This window comes from Orycteropus afer, unplaced genomic scaffold, assembly GCF_000298275.1.
Source record: "Orycteropus afer afer isolate SDZICR_OR568_19922 unplaced genomic scaffold, OryAfe1.0 scaffold00461, whole genome shotgun sequence".
NCBI classification, from domain to species: Eukaryota; Metazoa; Chordata; class Mammalia; order Tubulidentata; family Orycteropodidae; genus Orycteropus; species Orycteropus afer.
In genome coordinates this window covers 1,062,380-1,072,373 of record NW_006922048.1, presented here as the reverse complement: position 1 = coordinate 1,072,373, position 9,994 = coordinate 1,062,380, and the positions used below count along the sequence as shown (strand labels likewise).

The following is a 9,994-nucleotide window of genomic DNA, read 5'->3' as shown; positions in this document are numbered from 1 at the left end:
ACACAGCCCTTCTATTCTCCCCTGATTGGTCTCCCCAAGGAATGTATCTACCTAGTGTAAATGTTCAGCTCACATGCCTGTCTTTTGTTTGGCTGGAAGCTGTGGGAAGCCCTTGAGTGGCTCCAAGACCATGTTGAGCCAACAGAACAAGGATGGCATCGGTGAGCTCTGCCTCTGGGGCCGGCATGTCTTCATGGGCTACCTGGACAGGGAGGACGCCACCAGGGAGGCCATCGACGAGGACGGCTGGCTGCACTCGGGGGACCTGGGCCGCATGGACAAGCATGGCTACATCTATATCACTGGCCGAACCAAAGGTAGTGGGAGGGGCTTCCTGCAGGCAGACCTACCCCAACTTGGTTTCTTTTTAATTATTGTGGTGTAAATAGATACGTCAAAACATTGGCCGATTAAACAGCATGCGCACTTAGTACACAATGACACTGATGACATGTTTCATGTTTTACCGCCAGTCTCGTTACCTGTTTCCAAATTATTTCACCACGGTGAACATAAACACAGTGCCCCCAAGAAAAATCTCCCCCTTCCCCCCTGCCTGCCACTCCTGGCAGCCACTAAGAATATTTGCTTTCTAGGAGCTCTGATAGCATAGTGCCTAAGGCACTTGACTGCTAACCAGAAGACTGGAGGTTCAAACCCACCAGCCACTCCTTGGATGGAAGATGGGGCAATCTACTTCTGTAGTGATACTGCCTCGGAAACCCAAGGAGGGGTCGCTATGGGTCAGGTCCGACTCAACAGCACATAACAACAACAACGTTTGCTTAAGGAACCCTGGTGGTACAAAGATTATACGTTTGGCTACTAACCAAAAGATTAGCAGCTTGAACACACTCAGTGAGTTGCTCCTATGAAGATCAGCCTAGAGAACCCTCTGGGGCAACTCCACTCTGTCACATGAGGTCGCTGAGTTGAATCAACTCAATGACACATATTGCTATAGTACCATGTCTGTTTATTTCATAAAAGTTTAAAAAAAAAAAAAACTCAAAGAATTTCAACTCATAGCAACCCCTATTTTGTTTCCGAGGCGGTAAATCTTTATGGAAGGAGAGTGCCCCATCTCCTTCCACGGAGTGGCTGGTGGGTTTAATCACTGACCTTCTGGTTAGCACCCAGATGCCTTATCCACTACACTGCCAGAGCTGTATTTGTTCTTTTGTGCCTGCCTCATTTCACTCAGTATCTGTGGTGTGGCATGCATCAGGACATCGTTCCTCTTCGTGGCTGAGTAGTATTCCGTGTGTGTAACTATCTGAACCAGTAGGCACTCCATCCCTATATAGGCATCAGGATTCCAACACATGTTTGTGGGATGGACAGTTTAGTTTATAACAGTGTCATCTGTGCCAACATCTGTCCGTCTGATTCTTGACGGGTTGGGGGTTTGGGTTGTTGCCGTCAAACCTGCACTGAGCCCAGCTTTGTTCCAGAAATCCTCATCACTGCCGGCGGTGAGAACGTGGCCCCAGTTCCCATTGAGAACTTGGTTAAGCAGAGGATCCCCATCATCAGTAACGCCATGCTGGTGGGAGACAAGGCCAAGTTCCTGAGCATCCTGCTGACGCTGAAGGTGACATGGGCTTGGGGGGCCTTGGGTCTCTTCCTGGAGACCCTGTGTCTGGGTTATGCTCCCCCCCAGCCCCAGTGCAGGAAGGGCCCACCAGCAGATTCACGACCCACTTCTTTGTTGTTTTTAATGATTTATTTTCTTCTGTTGTTGTCGGGACATGACAACATACACCCATGCAACAGTTTCTGAGTGTGCAGTTTGGTGGCATAGATTATATTCTTGAGGTGTGCAACCATTTGCCCCCTCCTTTTGCAAACTGTTCCTTTCCTGTAGCATAAGCTCACTGCTCCCTAAGGTTCCTATCTAACCTTTCAAGTTGCTGTCGTCAGTTTCATCTTAGTCCTCCAGTGCTGCTGTAGCAGAAAGACCACACGTGGGGGGCTTTAACAAACAGAAATTTATTTCCTCAAAATTTAGGAAGCTAGAAGTCCAAACTCAGGGTGCAGCTCTAGGGAAAGGCTCCCTCTCTCTCTGTGGGCTCTGGGGCGGGTCTTTGTCTCTCCTTAGCTTCTGCTCCCTTGGTGGTCTCCATGTGGTGTGGCATCTTCCATCCCCAACTCTGCCTACCTCTCTGTGCCTAAGGTGTTCATTTTCTATCTCAAAAGTGATTGATTTAAGACCCACCCTGCACCAATACTCATTCATGAACATAAAAAAGAAAACCCTATTCCCACATGGGGGGATGTCCACAGGTATAGGGCGTAGGATACCACCACTATTCAATCCATACTATCACCCCATAGAGAAAGCTCTTTCAAGAGTACAATGCAGATGGGGACCATCTTCTTGGTCTTCAGGGCCTAGGGGCTGGACAGGGAGTAGTGTGTTGGCTCCGAGTGTAGTGACGTCAGTCTCCCTGGGCAGTGCGAGTTCAACTCAAAGAGTGGAGAGCCACTGGACAGGCTGAGCCCAGAGACCATCAACTTCTGCCGGCACCTGGGCAGCCAGTCGACCACCGTGACAGACATCCTGGAGGGTCAAGACCCCTATGTCTACACAGCGATCCAGAAAGGCATAGACAAAGTGAACGAGGCAGCTATCTCCAACGCTCAGAAGATTCAGAAGTGGCTCATCTTGGAGAAGGACTTCTCCATTTCTAGTGGAGAGCTCGGTGAGCAGCTGGGGGGCTGGTGGTGCTTGTTCCTCCCAGCGTCTGGGGCCACGTGGTTCTTAGCAGATGTGCCCTTTTCTGCAGGTCTGTGGGCCAGTGGAGACCAAAGAGACACAGTCATCTACAACTAACTACAACCCCCATCACACACACACACACAATCCCTTCTCCACAGGGCAGCCACGTCCCCCGCCTCAGCACAAAACCCACCTCCTCACTGTGGCTCTCTCTTCCACTACCTGTCCTTCCCACTCACCTTGCCTCAGCCACATCTCACAGTTCTTCCAACTCTCCAGGTCTGGTCTAGCCACAGGGCCTTGCATAGTCTGATCCCTCTGCCTGGAATGCTCTTCCCCTTAATTCTTTGTCTGGTCGGCTCCTTCTCAGCATCCATATCTGACCCAAAAGGCCACCTCCTCCAAGAAGTCTACCCTGACCACCACCCTTCATATCTCACCCTGACTTCTTTCTGCCAAAAGACATTGTAATTGGGAATTATTCTGCTGCAACGATGGGTTCAGGTGTAGCAAGGATCGTGAGGCTGGTGTAGTGTTTCATTCTCTTATACACAGGGTTTCTATGAGTCAGGGCCGACTCAACAGCACCTGACAACAAATAGAGGAACTCTGGTGGCACGATGGTTGAGTGCTTGCCTGCTAACCAAAAAGGTTGGCATTTTGAATCTACCTACTGGCTTCGCCAGAGAAAGACCTGGTGGTCTAAAGATCTAAAGCTTCTAGCCTAGGAGACCCTATGGGGCAGTTCTACTCTGTCACATGGGGTCACTGTGAGTGAGGATCAACTTGGTGGCACCCAATGACATATCAATATATTGTTGTTGTTGTTGTTATGTGCCATCAAGTCGGACCCGATTCATAGCTACCCCTCCTTGGATTTCTGAGGCAGTATCACTGTGGAAGTAGATTGCCCCAACTTCCTTCTGAGGAGTGGCTGGTGAGTTTGAACTGCCAGCCTTCTGGTTAACAGTCAAGTGCCTTAGCCACTATGCTACCAGAGCTCCCTATCAATATATAGACAGAACCAATAAGATATATAGGAGCTCTGGTGGTGTAGTGCCTAAGGCATTTGGCTGTTAACCAGAAGGCTGGCGGTTCAAACCCACTAGCTACTCCTCAGAAGGAAGGTTGGGCAATCTATTTCCATAGTGATACCACCTCAGAAACCCAAGGAGGGGTCACTATTAGTTAGATCCAACCCGATGGCAGTGAGTCACGTCTAAGTTAAACACCATCTTCATGAGGTTGGAGGACACCTTGAGGGGCCCCATGTCCCATGGTGACTCAGAGACTCTGAGCAGCTGGATCCCACCACACCCTTGCGTGGCCTCAGAGGGACTGGCCCTCTCTGAGTTCCCAGTTCCTCAGTGGGAAGATGCAGGGGGCGGTGACGTTCCTCCTGTGTTGGATGCACAGTCCATACCTGGCATAGAGCTCTGGGTATCTTCACCGTGCGTGGTCCCAGGACAGAGCAGAGGTTCTGACATCATCCCCACACACTGATGCAGAAATGGCGGTCCCAGGACGTTGATGGCAGAGCCGGCCAGAATTGCGGCTTACCTCTGCCACTGAACCACTGTATCTGTTCTTGATAGGTCCAACGGGAAAAGTGAGGAGACAGTTCATAACTGAGAAATACAAAACGCAGATCTCTAACTTATACCACTGATTCCTTGTGCAGACGCTTGTGGCTGCGGCAATGGTAAGATACGGCTGTGGGCTTTGGGGGATGACAGTGGGCTGTGAGGGGATGGTCAGAGCCAGACACACACTCTCACGCACATGCACAATTACAAATACGCTCACACACTTGTACATGCACATACACATGCAAATACACTCAAAACACTCATACACAGAACAAACACACAAATACATAAACACCCACACATACATACACACATTCTCACATACACACACACACTCACATGCTTACACACACACACACTCACACATGTTCAGTTGCAGTGGATTCTGAGAATGTGTGGCCTCAGTTTATGCTCTCTCTACAGGGTTGTGGTAAAAAAAAAAAAAACCAAGAATATTGCTATTGTGTCAATTCCGACTCACAGCGCCCCTAGAGGACAGAGTGGAACTGCACCACAGGGTTCCCAAGGCTGTCAGTCTTTGCAGAAGCAAAGCCCAAACCACACCCACTGCCATGGAGTTGATTCCAACTCACAGCACCCCTAGAGGACAGAGTGGAACTGCCCCACAGGGTTTCCAAGGCTGTCAATCTTTATGGAAGCCGACTGCCTCGTCTTTCTCCAATGAAGTGGCTGGTAGATTTGAACCGCTGACCTTTCGGTTAGCAGCCGAGGGCTGAGCCACTGGGCTCGCCAGCTCCTTCGTGATCACCCACCAGCGTGGTTAGCTGTCCTTCCCGCCTTGTCCACTCTCCTCAAGAAGGAGCTTTCCCTGCAGTGACCATGTTCCACTGCAGCCCATTTGGTGAAAAATCTTTAATCAGAAGCTTTGGTGGGTGCTGGAAGTCCCACTTGCCAGGAACCTAAGGAATGGGGTGTTTTGGTCATCACAGAGGAGATGGCGTAAGGTGGGGCACTGGCCTACCTCACCCATCCTGCCTTCTCGCTCTCCCCCAAGTCCCGTCTGTAAGCAGTCTCTGTGAGTTTTCTGGAACTTGGCTAGCTGGGTGGTGCAGGGCAGAGAGCGTGGAACACTTCTTTCTGTGACTGGCTCTGTAACCCTTTGCTAACCAGACCATTCTCTCTGGCCCCAGCCACCATGCCCATTTTCTTGACTCCACCGTTGACTGGCTTAATGTTCCACATACTCACCTGTCAGTGGCTCTTGGATGAGCCAGGAGTTCAACACATTACATTCATCAACCCCAAGAAAGTCCACATCCACAGCCAGATTTCCAGTCTGCAGCTTAGTGAGAGGCCACCTGACACTGATGGGGAGGTGGGCCGTAGCCCCCCTAGACCTACTGCCCAGTACAGTGTAAAACAAATACTGCATTGAGGACTCAGTACTATAAAGAGATGGTAAAATATCTCCCTCGTATTTTTCATATTGAGAGCTGAGTCCCTGGATAGCACAGATAGTTAAGAGCTTGACAACTAGCTGAAAGGCTGCTGGTTTGAATCCACCCCGAGGTGTCTCAGAAGACAGGTCGGGAAACCTTTTGTTTCCAAAAGCTCACAGCCTTGAAAACCCTGTGGAACAGTCTGCACCCAATGGGTTACCATGTGTCAGAATCAACTAGCCGGCGGTTGACAACAACATGCTGAGCACGTGTAAAAATGGCAGCATTATGGACAAACTGGCTGAAATAAATGATTAAAATAAATTTCATTGGTTCCTTTTCCTTTTTTAACATGTCTACTAGAAAAAAGTCAGTGACCTTGGCAGTTCGTAGGCTATTTTTATTGGACAGCACAGGTTTTAAGTTCATTGGGAGGTAATTTTGAGTGAGGACCAGTTGGTAAATGGGTCAGGTCATTAGGGAATATTTCCATCTTATGGTAACTCTCCACCACTCGTCTGCCAGTTTATCGTACTGTGGTGGCTTGTGTGTTGCTGTGAGGCTGCAGGCTGTGCCACCGGTGTTTCAGATGCCAGCAAGGTCACCCATGGCAGACAGGTTTCAGAGGAGCTTCCAGACTAAGATAGACTCAGAAGAAGGAAGGGGCCATCTGCTTCTCAAAGAATTGGCCAGTGAAGACTTTATGAATAGCAGTGAAACACTGTCAGATATAGTGGACTGGGCAGTGTTTCATTCTGTTGTACATAGGGCTGCAATGAGTCAGAGCCGACTCAACAGCACCTAACAACAACAACTATAGTAACTGTGGGGTCTCGGAGGATGCATTTGCAAATTACAAGGAGCCCCAGGGAGTCATGTGTGTTTCTATTCTCTTTCTCCAGCCTCCAACAGGATGACCCCATTGTGACACACGACCTCTCGCTTCTGGTCCAGGGTCTCTGTCTCTGGTTGTTAAGAAGCCATGGGTCTCCACAGGTCTGCCTCTTGACTGTTCACCTGTTGAAGAGGTGTTCCCAGTGGGACCAGCCACACTTTTAAAAAACACTAGGATCATCGTCAAGTCTTTGAAATCATAGGAACCATCAAGGTATCCATCCCAGGAAAGTGTACTAGAAAGTCTACGTTCAAGTTCCTGATGTAGAAGAAAGTCCTGACTTTGTGCTCGACTGGACTGTTTTGTAGGAAGAAAGAAAAGCCTTCCAGCTGAGCGAACTTTGCCCCAAAGCCACTCCCAGCCAGGAAGCAACTTGGAAACCTGGAAACCCTTCCTATAAGTTCTGAGAATAAAGTGCATCAGTGTCCCTTGTCCTGATTTTTGGTGAGATGACAACATTTTGTCTTTTGTTGCACGCAGTGCCAAGAGGCTCAGACTTGGAAGATGGTTTTGGGTTTGAATTCTGACTAGCTGTGTGTGATGTCAACATTCCGCATCTCAGAGGGTTCAAATCTGTGACAACAGCACCCATTTCACAGGTGGCTGTGAAGGTTCATGGAGCTAAAGTATAGGGAGCACTGAGCCTCGAACCTGAATGCCCTCATCACAGGTTAGCACTACTGACTGCCCCACCACCCCATCAGTCTTGGTTAACACGTGTGACTCTTGATGATAGATGAGTTTTGCTGTAAAGGCCAGAGTAACAACAATTGAAAGAAGACAGATGTGTATTGCTGGCTCGTCCAGCCATCTGTGTGTCAGCAGTCCAAGGCTGACATGCACATCCGTGGTGTTGGTTCCTGAGAGAACATGAATGGGTCAAGGGTACCATGTCTCAGCCCAGAGAGGGACAGCCTGTCAGAACAATGGAAACAAAACTTCCAGTGTCCCTTAGGGTCCTATATTTTGGATACTAGACCCTTATTGGATATACAGCTCACAAAATTTTCTCTCAATGTGTAGGTCGTCTCTTTGCTCTGTTGATAAAGTCCATTTTTCTTTTTATTCAGTTTTCATGTGTTTGCTCCTTTTCCACTGATCTTCCTATTGTTGATTTCTAATTTTATAGCACTGTGATCTGAGAAGATGCTTTGCAGTATTTCAATGTTTTTAAATTTGTTAAGGCTTGCTTTGTGGCCTAACATATGGTTTATCCTGGAGCACATTCCTTGTGTACTGGAAAAGAATGTGTTTTGTGCTGTTGTTGGGTGAAGTGCTCTGTAGATGTCTATAAGGTCGAGCTGGTGGATTGTATTGTTTAGTTCTTTTACGTCTTTGTTGAGTTTCTTTCCAGTTGTTCCGTCTTTCATTGAAAGTGTATTAAAGTCTCCGACTATGACTGTGAGGCCAGGAAGTGAGTGGAGCAGTTTGGAACAGCTAAGAGAGACGCACTTGTCTGTCAGTTTGTCATCCTGTGGTGGCCTACATGTTGCTGTGAGGGTGGAGACTATGCCACCAGTATTGCAAATGCCAGCAGGGTTACCCATGGTGGACAGGTTTCAGTGGAACTTCCAGACTAGGACAGACTCAGAAGAAGGAAGAGGCCATCCACTTCTCAAAGAATTGGCCAATGAAAACCCATGAATAGCAGTGAAACATTGTCTGATATATTACCAGAAAACTTTATGAAGAGCCCTAAAATATTGTCCGATATAGTGCCAGAAGATGAGCCCCTCAGGTTGGAAGGCACTCAAAATACGACTGGGGAAGAGTTGCCTACTCAGAGTCAATGATGGGCCCAGGTATAGCAAGGATTGTGAGACTGGCACAGGATCAGGCAGTGTTTCATTCTGTTGTACCTACAGTTGCTGTGAGTCAGAGACGACTCAATGGCACCTAACAACAACAACTGTGACTGTGGAGTCATCTATTTGTCTTTTCAATTCTGTTAAAGTCTGATTTATGTATTTTGGGGCTCTTTCATTGGGTGTATAGATATTTATTATGGTTATGTCCTCTTGTTCAATTGATCCTTTAATCATTATATAATATCCTTCCTTGTCTCTTATGGTGGTTTTTGTCTTAAAGTCAGTTTTATCAGAAATTAATATTGCCACTCCTATTCTTTTATGGTTGCCATTTGCTTGATATATCTATTTCTAACCTTTGGGTTTTAGTCTATTTGTGTCTTTCTCTCTAAGGTGTGTCTCTTGTAGACAGCATATTGATGGGTATGTTTTCTTATCCAATCTGCAACTCTGTCTCTTGAGTGATGCACTTAATCCATTGACATGCAGTGTAATTATTGACAAGTATGAATTTGTTGCTGTCATTTTGTTATGTGTTTTTTCATGGTGTTGCTGATTTCTTTGTTCCATATAATTTTCTGTGCTGAGCTCATTTTGTTTGTGAATCATGTTATCACTTCCTTCATTGCTTTTGTTTTGTTGTTATTGTTAGGTGCCATCAAGTTGGCTCCCACTCATAGCGACCCTATGTACAACAGAACAAAACACAGCCCAGTCCTGTGCCAGCCCTACAATCCTTGCTATACCTGAGCCCATTGTTGCAGCCACTGTGTCAGTCCATCTCATTGAGGGCCTTCCCCTTTTTCGCCAGCCCTCACTTTACAAAGCATGATATCCTTCTCCAAGGAATGTTCCCTTCTGGCAACATGACCAAAGTAGGTGAGACGAAGTCTGGCCATTATTACTTCCAACGAGCCTTCTAGCTGCATTTCCTCCAGGACAGATCCGTTAGTTCTTTTGGTAGTCCATGGTACTTTCAGTATTCTTTGCCAACACCACAACTCAAAAGCAGTAACTCTTCTAGTCTTCCTTATTCATTGTTCAGCTCTCACATCCAAATGAGGTGATTGAAAATACCATGGCATGGGATAAGTATACCTTAGTCTTCAAAGAGACATTCTTTTGAATTCCTTATCAGGGAGTTCCAATGCTGTTTCTTCCTCCAGGATGTGTTCTGGGTCTGTATCCTTGTCCCTTGTTTTTACTGCTTAACTTGCATTTTTGTGTGGGCTGTGATGGTCCATCCTGAGACATTGTGACATTTTTGTGTTTATATTTAATTGGTGGTTGTATGCTGGAGTGATTTACCCAAGATTTCATTTTCTTTGTTTTGTTTGGATGTATCTGAGGAAGTAGGGTACTGTACTCCTCTATTCACTAGTCGGCAGCACTTACGCATTCACCAGCTGTCTCTGTCCAGTAGTCAGCCTCCCATATGTCTGTGCTGTCTTTGGCAAGTGGAGCTTATTTTTAGGTCCCTGGAATCTGAACGAGAATATCGATGAAGTCCTTTGATGAACAAAAGTATTGAATTTTCATGAGACCCCATTTCTTTTTATTTTTCCTCCCACTTTTATTGT

The 9,994-nt window shown here is 47.1% G+C and overlaps 1 protein-coding gene across 1 annotated transcript in view; it reads left to right on the top strand.

Moving 5' to 3' along the window:
- Nucleotides 1-4,391, top strand: part of ACSBG2 (acyl-CoA synthetase bubblegum family member 2) — a 119,354-nt gene extending 114,963 nt beyond the window's left edge. The window contains exons 14-17 of the mRNA XM_007954492.1: nucleotides 100-317; nucleotides 1,455-1,594; nucleotides 2,459-2,705; nucleotides 4,318-4,391. Coding sequence (XP_007952683.1) covers nucleotides 100-317; nucleotides 1,455-1,594; nucleotides 2,459-2,705; nucleotides 4,318-4,391 — 679 coding nt within the window. The remainder of the gene's footprint in view (nucleotides 1-99; nucleotides 318-1,454; nucleotides 1,595-2,458; nucleotides 2,706-4,317) is intronic.
- The last annotated feature ends 5,603 nt before the right edge of the window (nucleotides 4,392-9,994 follow it).